Raw genomic sequence first — 21,322 nt, 5'->3', positions numbered from 1 at the left:
AGGAGTTTCTGCGTCAGAACTCCACAGCCCACAGACACTACCGGGCTGCCACACTAGGTTTCAATTCTAACTTGTTCTGTGTCATTAGGGACAGCATTTACGTCTTGGACCTCAGTCTCTCCATTTGTAAAGCCGGAGGATTGTCTGAACTGTTCCTAAAAGGCCGCCCAGTGGTACTCCGGAATCGGGCAGAATCTACTTGGGCCTCAGTTTACTCAGAACAAGCTTTAGGATTTCTGGTGGAGCTTACCCGAGGGGCAGGCGCCCTTCTGCAGTTGGCGCACCGGTGTCCCGGAGACCTGCAGGGCACGGCGGCTGGCGGCCTGTAGCGCGCACACGTCGGCATAGGTGTGCCCATCCGTGCCACACACTGCATAGGTCCAACGGCAGCGGCACACACCGCGCACACACTCCAGACTGTCCCCGCAAGGCGAGTCCAGGGGGCGACCGCAGGGCTCGCCTTCGCTGGCAGCACACACCAGGCAGCAATTGCAGAGGTCGGGCACATAGCCCCCGGGGCAGCGCGGGCTCGGACAGCGCGACACGTCGCAGCGCGCAGGGCATGGCGCCGTCGGGGGCTCCCGGGCCAGCGCCAATACAGCCAGCGTGGCCAGCGCGGCCAGCGAGGCGGGAAGCAGCGCGCGCGCCTGCATTTTAAAAAGGCGGCAACGCGAGACCCGCGGGGACACCAAAGCCCGGGCGGCTCAGGCGCACTCTGGCCGGGAGCGCATGAACATGGTATGGGGACTGACCCGGGCCTCTCCTTTGCCGACCGTCTACTGGCGTTTAAAGGCCAAGGCCGCCCGCCCTCTCTGTAAGGGGCGGCCCTGCCCGCCGTCAGCCCCGCCCCAGCCCCACGGGACCCCGCCCCGGCTGGTGGGGACCCACCCGGAGCTTCCTGCGCCAGGCCTGCCTGGTGGGGGGGGGGTGCATTTTGGATGACAGGTCTGCTAGCCCATGGTGAGTGCCCGAGAAAAGGGAGCTGCGGTGGAGTATCCAAGTCCTAGCCAAGGATCTGACTACAACACCAGAGACATAACAAGTCTCAATTCTGTCCCCAGCTTTCCTCCATAGAGGTACCCCTCCTCTACCCTCCTGAGCAGGAGAGATCAGCAAGGCCCCAAACCCAGACCCCTCCTGGTCTGCATCACTCCCCCCCCTGGGGACATTGCGACAGATACTTAGGAAACAACTGGGTGCCCCCTCCTCCCATCTTCAACTGGAGGGCATGCCCCAGCTTAGGGAGGGGGCCCATCTGCCTTCTCTTAGGGTCTATTTTCTCTCCCAGATCTAGAACTCTGGTTGCTGCCTGGTGTGCCTCAGTTTCTTCTCCTACAAGGAGGACTGAGCACCTCTCACCTCTGGGTGGTTGAAAGAGCCAAGGTACCAGGTAGTACAGGAGCAGGAAGCACCTGGCCTCAGCTCTCCCCGCCTCAGCTCTCCTCCACATCTCAGGGTGCCTTCTTGTGCATTCACCGAAAGCTATTTCAGACCCAGGCCAGGCCGCAGAGTGCACTGGTCACAGGGATGTCAAGTCCCTGGCTGTGGAGACTGCAGGAGTCAGAGAACCCAACAGACTCCCCCACCCTTGTCCCAATAGGTGATTCTAGATTGAATACACAGTCCAAGGGCTAGAAAACCTGGTCTGCAGCACAGAAGAGAAAAATACAAAGCGGAGGGTTCTGGCAAGAAGATGCTACCTGCCTGAAGTTTCCCAGCACCACTGGAGGGCGTGACGTGGCGTGGCGTGGCGACTCCTTTGCTTTCACGGGTCAGTGGATGGCTGTTGATGGAGGGCTGGGGAGATAGGATTGACAAGCAATCTGGTTCCTGGGAATTCTCATGTTTTGAGGTCTAGGCAATGCCCGATGACCAGGAAACAGAGTGACCTCATCAGACAGAATTGTTTGGAGAGAGGAGGTGTGAGCACTTAGCTGGTGGTGGTGGTCGGGGCTGTGTGTGTGTGTGTGTGTGTGTGTGTGTGTGTGTGTGTGTGTGTGCTGCTGTCTCTTCACAAAGGGGTAGACCAGGCCTTCCTCCAGGCTTGGATGTTTCATGGTGTATAAGAGGTCCTGGCTGCTGTTTGGCAGGCTGTTATGCATGTGTTATTTGGCTCCCCACGCCTTCCTGCTTGAGAGGTGAGTGAGTATCAGGGGCCTCAAAGTGAGGCTGGGAAAAGACAGTGGGCTTCACTTGCATCCATTTTGTCTGAAGTCTCAAGTCCATCTTTCCCCCTCTCAATCACATTAGCCTGAATGGTCACCTGACCTGATCCTTACCATGACTGTGTACAGTGCTTTAGTCCCCTGTGCAGAAGGGAAACTGAGGCTTGGAGTTAAAGCAAAACTCCAGCTGTAGCTTCTCTTCTAGGAGGGAGGTAGTTTCCGGGCCCTGTCTTTGTTCTTCTGGAAGCTTCCAGGGAGTCTTCTGCAAAGGCAGGGAAGTGGCTCCCCCTGCTGCCCTAGCCCTTTACAGCTTCTCATTCAGTTGCAGGGACACCTCGGATCTGTCTCTGCATTCTGAGTGACCCACTACCCCAGGCCTCTGACCTCCAGGGCCCTGGCATCTCCTGCATGGTCCACCAGGGAAGGGGCAGCCCCTCCTACTCTCTGGACAGCTGGAGGCACAAGTACTTGACAGCCTTTATCATCCACCAGTGTGAGAGCTCTGGACTGGCTCTCCCCTGCTGCTCTCTCTTGAATCATGGTAGGTGGCTGACTTGATCCATCTGGTACCATCAATCTTTGTTTTTCCTGCCCAATATGCCATAATTCTTTACCACAAAACAGCACGGAACTGGTTGCAGCCAGGCTGAACCAGGGTCTGCTTCCTTTCTGGTCATCCCAGACTGTCCCTCCTGCTAGGCCATAGCAGAACAACAGAGCCAAACTGACCTTCCAGACCCTTGCTGCAGCCCATACATCATCAGATGAGGTCACAGCTTACATGGTTTTGGGGGACTTCAAGGATCATCTCTGGCTACACCTGGCATGTGATAAGGCGCCTCAGCCCATGTTAGTTGGTGACTCACAGGGTGGGCCCTGCTTGGGTGATGATACAAGGCACTGTCTACAGCCCCTCCTTTGGGAACTCCCTCATGGGGGTGCTGAGAAGGGCAGGAGCAGCAGCTAGCTGTTCCTAGAAGCCCTGTGAAGGATGGATGTGATGATCTTTGACCAGTTATTGTTAATCCCCAAGATGTGAGGAGAAAGACCATTGACTTGAATCATCATGACCAAGTTAATTAAAGCAAGCAATTAACTGAAGCAAATATTTTTATCTGTGTACACAGGCTGACTCCCATTACGATGGCATTCAAGAGGTCAGCACTGGACATGAGGAAGACAAGGTTTTTATAACTCACCAGGTAGGGAGTTTCCAAACTGGAGATGGGGGGAGGTTGGTGGGAAAAAATAGGTGGGGTTACAGAAGCAGAAAATAACAAGGTAGTCATAACAACTCTTTGAAACAAAGGTAGGGTTACAGAAGAATCGTTACAACTTTTTAAAACAAAGATGAGGTTGCTGTTTTCTGGAACAGGCAGTACAGAATCATTTGTAGTTAAGGTTACATGTGGGACATAGCCCAATCCTTGAGAAACAGAGGTTTAATCATACATAGGAATGAGTCTAGTTTGTCTCTACTGTAAGAGGGCTTTCAAACCTAAAATGGAGGCAGGCTGATTCATTATTGTGAGTCTCTATATGAACTGCTGCCCACCACAAAAAGAAGCTCCTGGGATTAAGGTTGAGAGCTGCACTAACCTATGGTTATAAATATAAATATTTAGAAAGAAGTTTTACAATATGTCCATCAAAACAACTGAGGGTCTATGGATGCCTCAGCCTTGGACTTTTGATGAAGTTTACAGTATCAGGCATGAATTCCTCCTATGGAACAGGCTTTAGATTCTATCAGAAATAGCTGGTAACTCCCATAACAGTGGTGCCGCTATTGCGCCTGTAGGCACACCTTGTCTAGCAGGTCAGTATTGCAGCATACAGGGGTGGTTGCAGGGTGAGACCACCAATGTCTCTTCTCCCCCAGCAACCTGTACAGTACCAGAATGCACAGTAGCATCTGAAAACTAGAGAGCAGGGAGGAAGTTTTCTAGTCAGATCCAGGTTGATTTTTCTGTATCCTACACCCAATGTGTGTGGTGTCTCCAGCAATAGGGTCTTATCATTTGGTTATGTTGGGAAGCCAAGAACAATGGCAACAGCCCATGCTGTTTGGAAAGCCTCTGGGGCCTCCCTGACTAACAACTCATAGGGAGGTATCCCATATCTGGCACTGAGACTTTCATTTAATAATCTGTGTCTTCTAGGAGGAGCACCATTGTCCACCTATGCAGGGTGCCTCCATTTAAATTTATTTAAGAGCATTTTTTTAAAGATGAGTTTTTAATATAGTGAATTTCCATATGGATTTCTCATATCTCCTTAGTTTTGATTAACCCTCCCCATCCATCCTCTCCCTCATTCTTACCCAATCCCACCCTATCCATCCTTTCCCCCCATTTCTTTAATCCCATCCCTGGTTAACCATTTAACCCTTGGAACACATCTACCTACTTGCATATACAACTCCCCCTTTTAAAGCATGTGGCTGGTCATTTTTTTTGGCATCTTCATAGAAGTATACAACTACCATTACAATGATTTTAGAACATTTTCATCTCTGTGAGTTAGCTGCTCTGTGCTTCCCCCATGAACAGGATCATAAGAACTATGGCCTTCTGTCTGTCTCCTCTCCCTGAACATCACGAGCCAAGGTTCATCAGCACGGCAACATGAATCAGTCCTTCTCTCTTCCTTAGCATGACTGGATAATATTCCATTGCACGGTTAGACCACATATGTTTGTACATTCTTCTGCCAACGCATGGATTTTCCCTTCACTTTTCAGTTATCATGAAAAAAAATGCTGTCATGAACATTCCTGTCTGAAGGCTTACATGAGTATATGGTCTCGATTCTCTCGAGAGTATACCTAGGAATAGAATGACTAAGCCATGTAGTGGTGTCATGCTCGTCCGTTTAAGGAGCACTAGGCTTTTCCATATCGGCCCCACTTTCCACCCAAAACCACAAAGTTCCATTTACTCCAAACCCTCAACGACTTTTGGTATTTTCCATTTAGAAAAAAAAAAGACCTTTTTATGGAAAAAAAATTTTATAAACAAAAAACTTCTGTTGCCATTCTAGTAGCTGTGACGTGGGGGTCTCCTCGTGGTTTTGATTTATGTTTTCCAGGGAGCAGGCAATAGCACATGTCTTCTGTGTGTCTTTGGTCACTTGTGTCTCTTGTGCCTGGGAGAGATGTCTCTGCATATTCATTAGTAAGTGTGGTGACACAGGCATTTATTCCCAGCACGCAGGACGGCTTTGAGCTATCTGTTGAGCCTTGTCATTCTTTCAGCCATGATCACAACATCTCTCTTCAGTGTCTTTATAGGTTTCCTGGCTTGAGTTCTTGCTTTTGGTTTCGCCATTGGTCTTGAACAAGGTTTGTGTGGAGTGAGATAAGGGTCCGGCCTCCTTTGTTTATGTACAGGTGTCTGGCTTCCCCAGGGCCCTTGGGCTGACATTATTCTTTCCCCACTGGGTGGTCTTGGCACCTTCTCTGCTCCCTGCCACTTACTTCCTTTCTCTCTACAGCTGTTCTGATAGGTTCACTTCCGGGATGCTCCAGGCCTGTCCCTCCTCCACTTGGACCCAAGTTCCCAGACAGCCTATGTTCATTCTTCCTTGAATGGCTCAGACTTCATTGTGTAGGCTTCCAGAAAGTTCTTGCAAGTTCTCTTCTCTCTCCTTCTCTCCCTTGCTCTCTGGAGAACTCTGAGCAGTTGCTCTCTACCTGCCTTCCCAAATCACTGCTACAGGACAAGCAAGGAGGAGCCATGAATGGCCAGTGGCCACCAGCCTGACAGCCTGTCTGCTGCCCTTCCTCTCAGCATCATTCCGTGGCAACATCTCTGCTCCTTTATCCCTCTAAAGCCCCACTCTCTGGGGCTGCTCAGCTGGGCCTGACCACATTACTTTCTTCCTGGCCTACATGCCCTTTATTTAAAAAACATTATTTTCAGTGTTGCTCTTGTTAATTTTCTACTAGTTAAATTTGTTCTGACAGTTTCGCACATCTATATGATGCATTCCGATTACTTTTAGCCCCATCCTCCCTCATCCTTCTCCCACCATCTCAACCTCCCTCCTCCTACAGCTCCCTTTTCCACACTCACATCGTTTCATTCCATGACCCACTGAGTTTAACAAAGGCCATCTATGCGACCATGGGGAGCTGTCTATTGGTGCGCTTACCCATGGGCACACAACTGAACTCTGCTTGCCATTCCCAGATCTGTCAGCAGCCAGCAACTGAGCAGGGAAGACAGTGTCCTTGTTCTTCAGCGGTGGTGAGGTTATAGGTGTGAGCCAGCATGCCAGGCTTAATCCTGTGTTTGATCAGCAAATCACCACTGTTCACTGCAGCATACAGGCAATGCTTGCTTCCGGGTGAACGGTGTGTTAGCATGGTCATTGCCCCATTCCCCGCTGTTTTCTGATAAGACCTTGGAAAGCACAGCTGGGCATTTGGGAGCTACTGCTGGCTGTGATTCCCTGGGTGGGAGGTCTCAGGACCACACCTCCTGTCTGTCTGAACACTGGGTCCTTTGACCATTAATGTTTCGTGCCCTGCCTCCCCATCCCTGGGCCCTATGAGCATCTTCTGTGCAGCTGCATCACTGCAACTGCAGTGACACCAGCTTTCTTCGATCCCCTATGAGTGACATCACACTATTCTTGCCCTCCTGTGCCCAGCTTACCCTTCAGTGCTCCGTTGTCTAGGTTCCTCTGTGTTGTTACCTATGACAGATTTCCCCGCTTTGGGGCCCGATAGTGTTCTCGTGTGTGCACACACCACCCCACCTGCCTGGTGATGGACTGCAGTTGCTCCCATACTTGCCAATGGTGGAGAGTACTTCAAGAATATGGGACTGCAGATGCCCTCAGAGAGGAAACAGAAGCCAAGAGAGCTGTTTGGCCAGCACCATGGACCCCCTCCTCTCCCCATTCTGAACACACACCCACCTCTATCCTCTGATACTGGTGTCTTTCAGAGACTCATCTTCCCCCAGACCCTTCTGCCTCAGCCCTGACCCCTCCCACACCTGCTCTATGTGGCTACAGAAGTTCCAGCCTTCACATCACCGCCTCTCCTGGAATGGGAGAGCTGGTGCTGACCATGCTACGTGGCTGTCCTCTCCCCAACCCACCTCATCTTCTCTGCACATCCAAAGGCTGTGTGCAAGCCCTCCCTCTGCTGCCCCCGCCCACTTCACCTTCCCCAGTGATGTCACTGTGCTCTGGGATTTTCATTCTGGGATAATTGTAGATTTTCACAAAAGCTGAACCAGTGACCCAAAGAAAGATGTCTCTGTGCTGACCACGAGATGGCCAGCACATTACTGCATTTGCTCGGTCCTTTTGCAGCATTCTGACTGCCCTTCTAAATGCCACCAGTCAGAAATGTCATCCCTAAAGTCAGATAGGACGAGGAGGCTGGGCTTTGGAGAGATGACCAGGAATAGATGCTGTCACGGGGATGGGACCCTTGGACGGCATTAGTGACTTTCCGAATGGAAACGAGTTCTGAGCCAGCAGTTGGCTCTGTCTCACCACGTCATGCCCGGTGCCACACCACTACATAGCACAAGGCCTCGGCAGACACCGTCAAACACCACCGCCACATTTCTGATGCTCTAGTCTCCAGAACTGTGAACCAAGCATACCTCTCTTCGTTAAAACTTAGCTGCTCTCAGATGTCTGGTTACAGTGTGGATTATGTCATCTGCCTCCTCCCCTTCCTTACTTCCCCCTCCTTCGCATGCGCTGTACTCAGCTTGTGACTCTTCCTTCTTCTGCCCCGCTGTCTGCCAGCGTGCATACAGAGAGCAGGGTGGCCTCTCGCATGCCCAGTGACAATGGTCAAAGTCCAACCCAGACCTGCGTCTGTGGAGCCAGGAGTTGAAGTGGGAGCCCAGAGTGGGCAAAGCTTGCTGTACCCGAGGCCTCTCTCTGCCCACAGTCACTCACTGGACAGAACTATGGACTGTTTGTGCTGGGAGAAGGGGAATGGGCTTGATGCCCCCCTGCCCTACCTGCTTGCTTCATTCTGCAGGCCAGACACATGAAGCCCAAACACAGGGAACTGGGGACAAAGAAGTGGAGCCTCTGCTTCACTGAGGGTCAGTGGAGGGCCAAGCTGGCTCCCAGGACTCACACTCCTGCCCCAAAGCCAAGGGTTGGGCAGGGTTGTCCCAAGTGGCTGCAGGATTCTCTTCTTAGGCCTAGCCAGAGTTTTTTTCTTTTGTGGGGGGAGGAGGAGGGTGAACAGCCCTACACTAAGCATGGAGCATGGGCTGAATGCCTACTCCTGGAAGAGGATGACGGGGCATGTTGAGAAGGTGTGTTGTCTGGCCCTCGCTCTGAGGCTGACTGTGAGGCTAGGCCAGGTGGGAGAGGCAGAGCTGACAAGAGACTCCAGTCAAACTTGTAGGGTGGCTGGGGCTGGAGCGTGAGCCTATGTGTGCTCAGACAGCCGAGTTCGCACGCTGTGTGGGATAGGCACTCAGGGTAGCCACAGGAGTGCCGCTACCACAGTTATCAGGGACATCTTGGTGGCTCTTGGAGTTTCAGACCCAGTGCCCCATTGACCTTATGTGCCCTAGCGTGATGTGGTCAGTGACAGACTCCATAGGCTGTGGCGCAAGGGCCAACTGCTCCTGCCAGCCGACTGCGCCGGCAGCAGCAGGGTCTGGTCCCCGTCAGCCTCGGCCTGTAATTTTCCTGTTCAGTGGGCAGGAAGCTCCAGCCACACATCTGCTGTGGCTGCCCTGTCAGAGAGGGCCCCTTGCCTGCGGGACTCTGACTGGGGTCACTGTGGGGGCCCTTGCAGTAGCTATGTGCAGACACAGCACTGGCAGCAAGTGACTTCATCTTTGAGGCATCTCCTTCCCACAAGCCTAGACTAAGGTCCCCATGACTGGCTGGTGCTCTGGACAAGCCTGAAGCCTTCTGGGAACCTTAAGTCAGGTCCGTCCCCTCTCTGTGTGTCTGCCATGGCTCCCCAGGATCTAGTTTTCTACTTCCTGGCTCCATGAGAATCCTCCAGGAATCTGTGCTGTTCCCGGCTCCAGGGCCTTTGCTCTGGCATGACACCTTCTTCACTGCCATAACTTGGGATTCTTCTCCATCTTTGTGTGTTTGGACTTGGCAGTGACTCCCTAAATTGAGACAGGCATTACCTCTGGGCCCACATGGTCCTGGGCTCCCCTGAAGAAGCCAGGTCAAGTACGACCAGCACACTGTTCTAGCCACCATAGCCCCCCGTCAGGAAATCTTTGTTTTACTTGTTTGCATTTGCAACCCTCCCTCCGATGGCATGTTCCAACCCCTGGTGAGTCTCAGAACTCAAGACACACTGCCCTGCGGCTTGTCTGGGCCACACAGAACAGTCAAGGCTGAGCCCCTTGTGTGGCAGACAGAGTGGTGGCCCCTGAGAGGGGTGAACGCAGGAGAGCTGGGGTGTGAGTGCTGAATGCAGGCTCCTCTCCCTGTGGCATCTGGGACTGGTCGTGCTCATTGGCCTTATTCCCTGTTGCTCTGAGTGCTGTGTGTGTGTGTGCGTGTGTGGGGGGGGACGGTGGGAGGTGGGGTGGTAGTGGAGGGCTAAAGAGGAGGGTTTCTTATGTGACCCCATCAAATTGGGAGGAACCCAACACTGGCTACCAGATCTCTTGAACTTCGGACAGCAGAGACTCTGCCAACTGGGACATGGTGGGAAGAAAGGGCAGCAGGGACCCCAAGCGTCAGTGCACCTCGTTGTGACTCTTGCACAGTAACTGAACTGAAGTTGGCTGTGGCGGACAGAGCACTGGACTGTGACCCCAAGCAGATCTTCAGCCACCTACTGGTAATCACCTCACAGATCCACGAGAGGGACAGCTTGGCTTGCAGCTCCACTGTGGCTTGTGGGCTCTGTCCGCAGCAGGCCCTTTCCCTCAGGCGGGGGAATCACGGTGCACCCCCGCTGACTGGCTGTCTCCTCGGACATGCAGATGAGATAGGTCACATAGATGCCTGCGTGGTCCAGGGAGCAAACCTACCCCCGCTCCAAATGCACATACTCCATGTTCAGAGAGACAGTGGGAGGGGGTCTCGAGTCATTGAGAGTGTAGGGGAAACCAAACCTACCCCCCACCCATACACACACACTCCAGGGCACCTGTTCAGAGAGACAGTGGGAGGGGTCTCGAGTCATTGAGAGTGTAGGAGAACCCTGGTTTCTGGTTGATCATACAGCTGAGTAGCTAGGGCGATGCCTAGAAGCTGACCCCACCAACCGTGCAGGTGGGGAATTCAAGATGCTGAGATGACCTGACAGACACAAATCGCAGGACTGGAGTGTCAGGATAACTAGGGGCATGTTTTCTGGTCTACATACAGTGGTGTTCAACAAATGTTCTCCAGGGAACCCATATTGTCTGACTCTGTTAACAGTCCTGCCCCAAGGCAGGGAAATTCTGGGGATCATGGCAGAAGGGGCCAGAGCCAGGTTTGTGAGGCCCACAAAGTCAGAGCAGACAGTAGTTAGCACACTGAGCCCTGAGACCCTGACAGCTTATGTTGGAGAGGATGTGGGGTCGGAGGAACACTCCTCCATTGCTGGTGGGAGTGCAAACTTGCACAGTCACTTTGGATATCAGTACGACAATTTCTCAGTAAATTAGGAAACAACCTTCCTCAAGACCAAGCAATACCACTTTTGGGTGTATACCCAAAGGATGCTCAAGCATACCACAAGGACATGTGCTCAACTATGTTTATAACAGCATTCATTATTTGTAATAGCGAGAACCTGAAAACAACTTAGATGCCCCTCAACCAAAGAATGGATTAAGAAATTGTGATATATTTACTCAATGGAGTACTCAGTGGTAAAAAAAAAAAAAATGACATCTTGAAATTTGCAGACAAATAGATAGATCTAGAAAGAAAAACATATTGAGTGAGGTAACCCAGACCCAGAAAGACAAATATAATATGTACTCACTCATAAGTGACTTTTAGACATAAAGCAAAGAAAACCAGCGCACAATTCACAACCCCAAAGAACCTAGACAAAAAAGAGGACCCTAAGGGAGACATACATGGATCCAAAGAGGAAGGAGAAAAAGACAAGATCTCCTGAGTAAATTGGGAGTGTGGGAGTCATGGGAGAGAGTAGACAGGGAGAGGGGAGGAAGGGAGGAGAGTAGAGAAAAATGTATAATGCAATAAAAAGCAATAAAAATGAACCCAAAGAGCTTGATTCCTTGAGAATCCTCCTGTCTTATCACATGCTCTTTAGAGAATTGCTTCTTCTGATTGCAAAATATATAGTGCAAAATGTATTTTTATTTTCCAGAAGTTGGATGATTTAGAGCTAGAGCTACAACGAACAAAAAATTACATCTAATGTTACTCGAAAGCAAGGACCAGTTTTGTTTTTCTTCTCGTTTTGGCTTTTGTCAAAACCCTCCCAGGAGCGTCTGGGAGATGATCTGGTGGGTTAAAGTGCTTGTTGTGTAAGTGTGAGGGCTGCAGTGTGGAGCCCCAGCGCCCACATAAAACACCAGAGAGGTATGGTGCCTACCTGCAGTCCCAGTGCTCCTGATGTGGAGATGGCGGAGCCTGGGTGGGGGGGGAATGGGGAGGCAGCTAGTGCCTGGAGCAAGCTGGCTGGAGAGACCAGACCAATCAGTGAGTCCTGGATCCGGGTAAGAGGTGCTGACTCAGTAAACAGAGTGACTAAAGAAGAGACTTGACAGCAACCTGTGACCTCCTCACGCACGCACGCACATGTGTGCACACACACACATGCACACATCTACATGTATACATTTACACACGTGCCTACGCATGTGCAAACATGTATGCACATCACAATCACAAACTAAATCCTTTCAGAGAACCTAAAGTGGTGTTGCCATGGCGGAGAATGGTTCGCGGGCTTCTCAATCCATTGGCTGAATCCCAGCTATTAGATCAAGAGACTTGTTCACATGACAGCTGGGACAGGGTGACCCACAGCACATTCATTGTAACCGCCAAAGACTCACCAGTTATGCCAAACTAATGCTGAAGCAGCTATGGTCTGTCCCCAGCATGCCACAGACCACGCTGTCGTCAGCGGGAAGAAGAGCATCACTGGTCCCCACAAGCCTGGGATGGATGCAAGGATTCAGTGAGAGAAGCATACATATTGTCTCATTGCATAGCTTGAAATGGTGGCAACAGCCTGAAGGCTGCCAGGGAGGCTGGAGGCATGTGGCTGCCAGATGTGTCTCTTAGCTGTGGTGGTCATAGGAATCTACTGAAATGCGATAACATGGAGTCACAGACAGCAGTGCAAGGACACCACCCTGGTGTCCCTACAGGTTACATAGCCTGTGATCTTGAGGGATGCTGGGAGAAAGGCTTGCAGGACCTGTCTAAACTGTTTTGCAAATCTACAGCTACTTCAAGATAAAAAGTCAAAGTGGTCCTGATTTGAAGGTGGAAGCTACCTCAGGGATGGGAAAGATAGATGGGCAATGGAGTCTGTGCAGCTACCACCTGGTGGGCGGAGGACATGAACACCTGAGCGGGGAGCTATGTTCCCGAGCACTAAGGGGCTCAGGGCAGCGGAGCCTGAGGCAATAGTCCATGGCTGGAAGTAGAACTGTCGGGAAGGACACGGGAAGCTTGCCTGGTGTTTGTCCAGCCCAGTCCAGCCCAGGGCTGTTCCAGGCTGAGCTCAGCAAGAGAACAACAGGGAGGCAGCTCCCTGGCTAGAGCAAATGAGGAGGGGGTGTCTCCAGTCAGTGAACAGAAAATCTTGCACCCCCTCATTTCTCACAGTCTATTTGCCTCCTGCCGGGGCCGTCTTGATCGTCACCATATAGAATGTCATCTTGAATGGGGCATCTGTCATTTCATCTCTCTCCTCCTATTCATGGTGCTGGACAGACACACTCAGCCCATGGGCAGGGTAGAGGACAGAAAGCCAGAGAAAGTCCTGCTACTCCATCAGCATGACTCTTATCTTCCCTCAGTGACCCCTGGCCAGCCTTTGCTCATGCTCCAAACCCTCCCATCTGGCAGCCGGCTTGATCAATCCCTCCTTGCAGCCCACTCCGCAGGCACGCCCTGAGACTCATTGTCAGCCAGGAGTTACTGGCGCAGTCTGGAATCCCCTGCCTGCTTCTGCCTCTATCTATTCGCTCCTGGCTCCCTCAATCACATCCTGCGTCCTGGGGCTATGTGAACAGCACCAAGGAGCTGGGTTGGCCAGGGAGGTGGGAAACTTCTAAATGTCTAATACGTTTTAAGTTCTCACTGAACTTCAACTTCTGTGGCTCAGGGTCTGGGTGAATGTCTACTGCCCTCTGTCCTGTTGTCTGTCTGCATGGACGGCGTCACGTCTTCCACACGGCGCCAACACTTCAGCCACTCTGTTCTACTCTAGATCGGGAACTCAGGCCTAAAACTAGGAACTGCTCCCTGACCTGCTACACAGTGACACACACAGTGGTCTTGGGCCTGGCCTGGCTGGAGCCTCCAGAGAGCACCGTATACTCTTGGAACACAATTCTGTTCACAGACTGGGATCTCACAGCCGAGTAACAAAAGGGTCAGAGAGGAGGTGACCCACCTGGCCACAGGCAGAGTGTCTGGTCATTTCAGAGGTAGTCAAGGGTATGTTGGTTGGCCAGCCTGGGAAGCTTGTGGCTGTGTGGGAAGCCTTATGGAGGATGCAGATCCCCTCCTGCCTGTGCGTCAGGGAGAGACAACGGCAAGTGTTCATGTGGATACCATGACTGGTCAGAAGGGATTGATCCTGGCAACAAGGTTCAAAATGGAAGACCCTGGTTATGGGGCTAAATGGGAGAGCTCCAAACCATCTGTTGAAATCCTGACCCCTAAGGCAGAGGGTCTTAGGATGGAGTACTTACGGCCGGAGCAAGCCTAGAGGGTGAAAGGTATGGGACACAGAAAGCCTTCTCTACTGCACCTTGCCATTGCCCCACAGACAGACAGAAGCCAGGGCCTGTTGTTTGTCAGCCGTGCCGACCACAGAGCCAGGCCACAACAGCCACAATAGATCTGATGACGCAGTGTGATCGGTAATTAAAAGTCCGCCAGGCTAGCTTACAAGAGATACAGCTTTAATAAAACAGAAGGAAAAACTTACACCAGAATCCCAACCGTCCGAAATGCTGGGTCCAGGCCAGAGAGAGAGAGGGTGGGGAGAGTGCACCAGCCAGGTTTATAGGTAAACTTTTGCCTTAGGGCAACACACCCCACAGACAGAATGTGATTGGATGAACTCCCCTATCAGTAGATCAGTGTGAGTACTTAAACAGAGCAAAGAAGCAGGCCTGGGTGGGTAAGGACAACAGAGGGCCTGCACAATGAGGAGGAAAAGAACTGCCCCCTCACATACAGGTTCTTCTTGACAACCTTAGATAGACAACAGGAAGTTGACCCAGGAGCCTGTGCAGCTCAGGTCAACCATTGGGGTGATCCAGCTTATAGAATGGCATCCAGGGGCAGAGGAGCCCACACAAAGCTTGGGCATCATTACTTGGGGGGTCTCTAAGGGGCAGCCCAGGACTCCAGTCATGACTGACTGCTGGTGAAAAGCAGTGGGCTGGCTCCTCTGGTGTGAGAACTTTAGGATAGGCTGGGCAACCTTAACTATGTGACTAGGGATTCCTCACTCTTGTCCAGTCTCAGTGCCCTTTATAGAAGGAACTGAGGAGGCTGGCGGCACAGAACTAAAAAGTTATGTGTTTACACTGCCTGAGAAGTCAAGAGCACTTTGACTGTCTCCTCTCTCTCTCTCTCTCTCTCTCTCTCTCTCTCTCTCTCTCTCTGTGTGTGTGTGTGTGTGTGTGTGTGTGTGTGTGTGTGTGTGAATCCCTGACTGCTGGAGCCAGAGTAGGCTGTGCGTAAGATGGGACATTAGAGCTGGATTTACCCAGAGGAGGGAGCTTCTTGGACAGCATTTAGTTTTTCCCTTCCTTCTTCACCAATCATCTGAGCTGGTGACTTGCGGAAAGGACCTGAGAGGAAACTTTTGGGTTCCCTTGTCCGATCTATTTGGGTCTTAATACGTACTCTGATCCTGACGTCATCCACGTTGGCCCCCTTCCATCAGGCAGGGATCTAGTGCCTTTATGGGTGATCTCGGAACCACCCAGTGAAGCATTGCTCCCCGGGTCTTTCTGAAGTCACAGAGGAGGGAGCTGAAGAATTCACCCAGCCACTCACAAGAGTACAGCAGGACTTAGGGCTAGAGGAGTCCCTCCATGGAAATGTCAGATGAGGGGGAAAGACACTGGGGGCACACAGGGGAGAAAGTGGCACCCCCATGTCTCTGTGGATAGAGGCTATATGCGATGGTGGACATGTAGAAGCTCAAGGTGCAGGGGTGAAGGGAGAAGGAATGCCTTGAAGCATCGACCAAAGGGAAATCTGTTTTCAGATGTTGCCTGTGCCTGGGACCTGTAGGACCGTAGGACTTCTGCAAGGGGAGTGACCCCTCCAAGCCATGCCCCATCCCCCACTGTGATACGCAGCCCACCCCTCAAACTTGCAGACAAGCTTCCACCACTCTAGCTCCTCTGCTTCTACCCTGCCCCACTTCCAGATTCCTGACTTAATATCTTCTACCTCTCTGCTTGGAGGCACCCAATCAGAGAGCCAGAGTGACCCTGGAGATGCCAAAGTAACAGTGAAAACCTTGCAAACATGATCCTTACCAAATCTGTGCTTTTGGAACAAGGAAGACTCCTAGGGGGCCATGACTCGCTTTCTGTATCCTTGCTGGAGTGAGGAACAAGGAGACACCCCCACTCCCCACACACTGAACACTGGTGTGACTGGAGGAATGTGGACTGGAATGGTACAGTCAGCAGAAGTGACTGGAGCCCCCAGAGCTGGTGTGCTCCGCACTCCCATGGCCTGCTCCTCAGGTTTGCTAAGCACGTGGCACAGGAGCTGGGCTAGGATGTTCTGCCCTTCCCAGCCGCCTATTCACCACCATCTCTGGGACACCCCTTATCCCCACAGTGTAGCGCCTCCAGCTACCCACCTTAGAAGTTTGAGGCTGGAATTTTGAAAAGTTCAGTTGTCACCATAGTTGACACAAGTAGCTTGCAGGCTCTGCTCTGGCAGAAATCCAACCTAAGTGGCTCTTCTAAACTTCTCAGAAAATATAGATCACATTAATGTACCCCCAGACATATGACCTGGAGAGCAGCCGCTGGACTTCTGGGAAGAAGACATCACCATGGAGAATCCTCCAACCAGCCTCCCTGGAGACAGCGTCATTTCCTGCCAGTTCTCCAGAAGGTTGGGACTTTGAACTCAACCTCCTGCCTCTGGGAGCCTCCTGACCTCCGGACAGATCGCTTCTGCAAGAATTGTGCTCTTCTGAGCCAGCCTGAGCTGGTCATCACAGGTAGTACCTGAGACCCAACTGTGGCATCGCAGTGAGAGCAAAGTGCTGGGGAATGGGATCACACAGCCTCCTATGATTGCAGCTCTTGGGGTGTTCAGGGAGAAGAGACTAAACAACAATAGGGGTGCACGGCAGGGAAAGGAAAGCTTGTGAAGGAGCTATCAGCATGGGGTTGTGTGGGCTAAGTAGGAGCCCATGAGCGTGAGCTGCTCACAGGGAGCATGAATGGTGGGTAGAATGTTGGCCATGTGTGGTGACCTCTGTTGAAGCAAAAGAAGTAAAATACAAGTGACATAGTCATCGGGGTTCACACCCTCCCATGGTTCCTATGATCATGTCTGAGATGGGCCTCAGAGCTCCTGAGATGGACCAGGATTTAGGGGAGGCCGACTTACCTAGAGCTATGTGAATTAGATGTTGCTGTACCACAAAGGTCTATGTGCTAATGCCATGGTCCCTGAGGTGGCATTTCTGGGAGGTGGGGATGATTGCACCAGGGACCCTGTGCACTCTTTGGTTTAAGTGCTTTTTTTCTGATGCCCCCTGCTGGCAGTGGTAGGACTCTCAGCTCAGATGGCTGCATGGCTGTGATGGCTGAAAGCCAACTGGAACTGGGTCCTCCCCAGTGCTTGTCCTAGCTGTTCCCACAGAGCCCCTGATCCCCATGCCCTATGGGGGGAGGGAATCCCCACCTCCAGAGTGAACCGTTGAGATCAGGGCTAGTCCAGCCTCACTTGGCCCCGATACAGGCTATGCTGGGAATGGGTGTGCCCAGTCATTACTAAATGGTGACCGCTTGGTGGAGCCTTTGTCCTGGCCTCTGGTCTAGAAGTGGCCATCTAGTGTGAGTGAGTTCATTACTTAGTGGTCCTTTTCCCAGCCTCCTGAGGCAAGCATGCAGGGGAAGGTGAGGGGAGCTATGGAGGTTCTGGGAACAGGGAAACATGGGTGAGGAATCAACACCCACTGCCCTCCTCCTAGGGCGAGCCTGTGTCTGTCCTCAGACATATCTGGAATCCCCACTCCCAGGCTGATGAGTCCCCACAGAGATGTTCTCATCCTGCTCACAGGGTCATAGAGGCATCCTCGATTTCCCAGAGCCAATGCCCCTGCTCTCTACAGATATCAGCCTAGAATTTCTGCCTCTAGGACACAGGGGCTGCCAACCTGAGTCTGGTCAGGAGGACTGGTTTTGCAGAGATGCCACAGTGGGCAGGGAAGGCCATTTTGCACAGCAAAGCAACCTGAAGCTCTCATCCAGGTCACACAGGGGGTTCTGGTGATCCTGCCCTCATGCCTTCTCGGATTCCTCAGCGCCTGCATCTTTCTGCCCTTGAATAAAGCTGGTACAGAGAGTGGCCGTGCTCCCAAGAGAGTAGACACAGCACCATAGCCTCAAAGTCAGGCTGTGTGTGAAGGATGGGGCTGGATAGACTTAGCAGACACTAGGTTCCATCTAAGTCTGAACCATGGGTGATGGGCCTGCTGGCTGCTGCAGCCTTCCCCAGGCCACAGGATATCCTAGACCCATGCTGATGGAAGAGCCCTAAGGGGTGCATCAGACCTAGGTGGAGCCTGAGAGCCCTAGCTTCCATCCTCCACTCCTGCCTCAGCAGAGATTCTGCAGGCTGCTCTGGGCCCGTGTTGTCTCCTCCATCATGCGCAGAAACTCAAAGCTGGGCTTCTTTGGTTGCAGATGATGAGACAGAGGGTCTGAAAGGTTAGGACAGTGGCCAGTGTCACTCAGCCTTGGTGTAGCATGGTATGGCTGTTGGGGCATCCTGGGATCATGAACATCACAATAGGAAACAGCCCCATGGGAAGACCAGCTCAGGGAGCACCCTAAAGCTCCTGAGCATGCTGCTACCCAAGTCTCACCTCAGTCCCAAGGCAGACACTTTGCTTCAGGGCTGACCAACCTGGGCTCAAAGAGATCTACTCCCAAAGGCCTTGCACTCCCAAGACAGCCAGCTGGCCACTGAGGACCCCCAGGCTGTGGACGATTCCTTGCTGAACAGCAGGCAGGGTATGACCTCAGCCAAGTGGCCTTATTTACCACGACTCTGGCTGAGCCCAGAGTGAGTCACCATTACCTTTCATCTTCAGGAAGGCTACCTCCTCTCCCCCTGTGGCCCACCCACCCAGGGATAGGACTGTCCACAACTGGTAAAGAGCTTGGGTGGGGGAGGAACTGATTCTGGAAAGTTCTCTGCTGCTCCCTGGTGGGGAAATAGGGAGGATCATGTTTCAGCCTTTGAAAAGTGGATAATTCTCCTTGGTTTTCTGTGAAGTTGTTCAGAGTGGACACCCCAGTTTCTGCCTGCAGTGTTTGTCTTAAAGAGAGACGTGGGGAGAGTGCAGTGTTAGGGGATGCCGGGGGGGGGGGGGGGCTGCAGGACGGTGACACTGTCAACACCACCGGAAGCCATGGAAGGGCTTCCTGTGTCCTGGTGTCCATGCTTAAAGAAACTGTCTGAAGCACCTTGCCTGGGCTAGAGACTCGAGGGACACCAGGTCTCGGGGACTAGATGACAGCAGAGGCCAGAGGGGAGCAGACAATGGCAGGAAAGGTGGCCATGAGGCCATTCTCAGGCAGCAAATGGCAGCATTCTGCAGGCCAGAGAAGCCTTGGACCAAGGGACACTGAGCAGGGAGAATCCTCCTCCTATGGCCTATGGCTCTCCTGACACCATCAGAGGTAGTGATGTCCATAAGCTGCTCTTGAGGTCCAAGGGTCCACGTGCCTGCAGGCAGGCAGAGCGGTCACTGTGCTTGACCCTGAGGTTCAGTTCCTACCTGCTGTGACATGGATAATCTGGGTCCCCACTATCTCCCACTGTCAAAATGGACCATAATGTCCTGAACTTGGGAGGATGAAAGGCGCAAGCTTGTGTCAGATCCATGAGCAAGCAGAGAGGGAGACAAGGCCACCTTAGGCCCTGCCAAGGGACTCCCATCACGACCTTACCTTTTTATAGACAAGGGAACAGAGGACTGAGGTAAGTGACTAGCAAGGACCACACCATGAGAGCAGGTAGGAGGCCTTGCAGACACCTGCTCGGCTCAGTTCTCACTGGAGATAAGGTGGGGACAGGCTGCAGTGTGGGTCCAGAAAAATGGGTCAGGGAGCTGGGAGGGGGGTAGAACCTGCACCCACTGGGACACATACTATACACCTTGAAGATACCGCAGTTGCTGAAAGATATTTACTACTGTTTGGTCCTTTCTTCAGCACCTCCCACCCCAAAATAAGTCACCCACACCCAAAAAAGAAGTCTTCTTGTACAAGTCTTTCTCAGGTTGTCAGGATGAGTAGCCAGGGGCCAGCCAGGATGCCAGGCCACAGAAGCGCTGGGGCACCAGGTTGGTCCTGCGGAGGTTCAGTTCTGAGGCAAAGGTCCTTGCTTTTTGGTAGAAGAAGAGGGACATCTCCCGGTCCATGAGGAAGTGGTGGTAGATGGTGGCCAAGCGTGTGTAAATCTTCAGCTGAGCTTTCTTGTGGCCCAGGTCCACAGCCGCTGCCAGTGCCAGCTGGTAGTACCCAGCTGCATCAAAGGGATCCTGTGGGTAAATGTGTTTGACTGGGATTTAACGGATACACTGCCATGGGGTGGGGGATGGGGAGAGGGGAGGGTACCTGAAGCAACGCCCAAGGGCTATACTATACCAGGGTACACCCGCCCAAAATGGTTGACCTATAGGCCATATCAGGGTGCTGTGAGGACATCCCATTTTTTTCTCATCCCAGTCACAACTTAGCCTCTTTCCCCAACAGGGCTAGCTAGGGTTTTCTGGCCCTTGTCTTTGAACATCATTTTTTTGTTGTTGTTTGTTTTGTTTTTTTCTTTTTTTTTTTTAAACTGCCCCAGCAAAGGGCACACCAGCTTGGGGGCTAGCTCAGAGCAGCATCAGGTCTATCTTACCCCAAGTGTGATTCAGCAATCCAAGAGGCCAGGAGCTTTATGGCTGCCCCTCGGGTCCACCTTGTGCACACATCTGTGCCCCTTTTCTGAAGCTCCCTCCTTCCTCCAGGATTCCAGAACCTCAGGCCTTGACCTGTCATGGCATCTGCTTCTCTCCTGAGCCTCCTGGCTGCCTGGATCTTACTTTACCTTGTCCCTAGTCATTCCAGAGGGCTGTATGATACCTTCCTTAGAGGAAGTGGGTCCCCTGGGACTTCAGAGCCTCCCTGACTCTGGGGGCTTCCTGGCCCCAGAGTGTTTGTACAAGTGGCCCATGTCCCTGGGAACTAAGATGAGGTGTGGTACACCCCTCTCCCAGGTCAAGAGCATCGTTGCCTCAAACTCAGCATCCCAGTAGGAGGCCAACTCCCTCTGCACCCACCCCACAGGAGTCTCCCACCACCCTAACTTCTTTCAGAGGTCTCCAAAAGAGTGAACTGAGGGGCTTCCTGAGACCCCACCCAGCCTGCTTCCCCTTGTTCAGCATTTGTGACAGTGCCCTCTGCTGGCAACAAAGTTCAAGATCTACCAATATCTCCTCTTGTACCACCCCCACAGAGCCAGTACCCGAGAACAGAGCAGAATGGGCCAGGTATGGTGGTGGGCACTCCTCACCCTGGGCTCCGTACATGGCCCACTCCTCCCTGGCTATTGCTGGGACATGGGGAAACATGGGGGTACTGCATCTCAGGGGGAAGAGAAGCTCTGGAGGAAAGGGCACCCAGCTAAGTGGGAAGAACAGCTGAAGCAAGTTGCTCACAGCCGGGCCTTGCTCCCTGAGAACGTGAAGCCATTGCTGGGAGGCAATG

At 52.4% G+C, this 21,322-nt stretch overlaps 2 protein-coding genes and 1 long non-coding RNA gene across 7 annotated transcripts in view; 1 reads left to right on the top strand and 2 right to left on the bottom strand.

The window, feature by feature from the left end:
• The window catches only part of Htra3 (HtrA serine peptidase 3), a 30,504-nt gene extending 29,721 nt beyond the window's left edge, over nt 1-783 (bottom strand). The window contains exon 1 of one of the 2 annotated variants that reach the window (XM_048415158.3): nt 251-783. In XM_048415158.3, the coding sequence (XP_048271115.2) occupies nt 251-653 (403 nt within the window). In that variant the 5' untranslated portion in view covers nt 654-783. The remainder of the gene's footprint in view (nt 1-250) is intronic. The other variant, XM_048415157.3, reaches the window with a different exon arrangement.
• LOC146893887 (uncharacterized) lies at nt 750-4,938 on the top strand. Its single transcript, XR_015738588.1, has 3 exons — nt 750-2,706; nt 3,293-3,367; nt 4,718-4,938. It is a non-coding gene; the product is annotated as an uncharacterized LOC146893887 (long non-coding RNA).
• A 14,804-nt stretch (nt 4,939-19,742) lies between these two features.
• Sh3tc1 (SH3 domain and tetratricopeptide repeats 1) overlaps nt 19,743-21,322 on the bottom strand; it is a 44,477-nt gene continuing 42,897 nt past the window's right edge. For all 4 annotated transcript variants that reach the window (XM_087909095.1, XM_087909097.1, XM_087909096.1 and 1 more), the window contains one exon: nt 19,743-20,112. In XM_087909095.1, coding sequence (XP_087765221.1) covers nt 19,855-20,112 — 258 coding nt within the window. In that variant the 3' untranslated portion in view covers nt 19,743-19,854. The remainder of the gene's footprint in view (nt 20,113-21,322) is intronic.

The sequence above is a fragment of the Myodes glareolus genome, chromosome 8 (genome assembly GCF_982192425.1).
Source record: "Myodes glareolus chromosome 8, mMyoGla1.1, whole genome shotgun sequence".
NCBI lineage: Eukaryota > Metazoa > Chordata > Mammalia > Rodentia > Cricetidae > Myodes > Myodes glareolus.
This window is presented reverse-complemented; position numbering and strand designations above follow the sequence as displayed.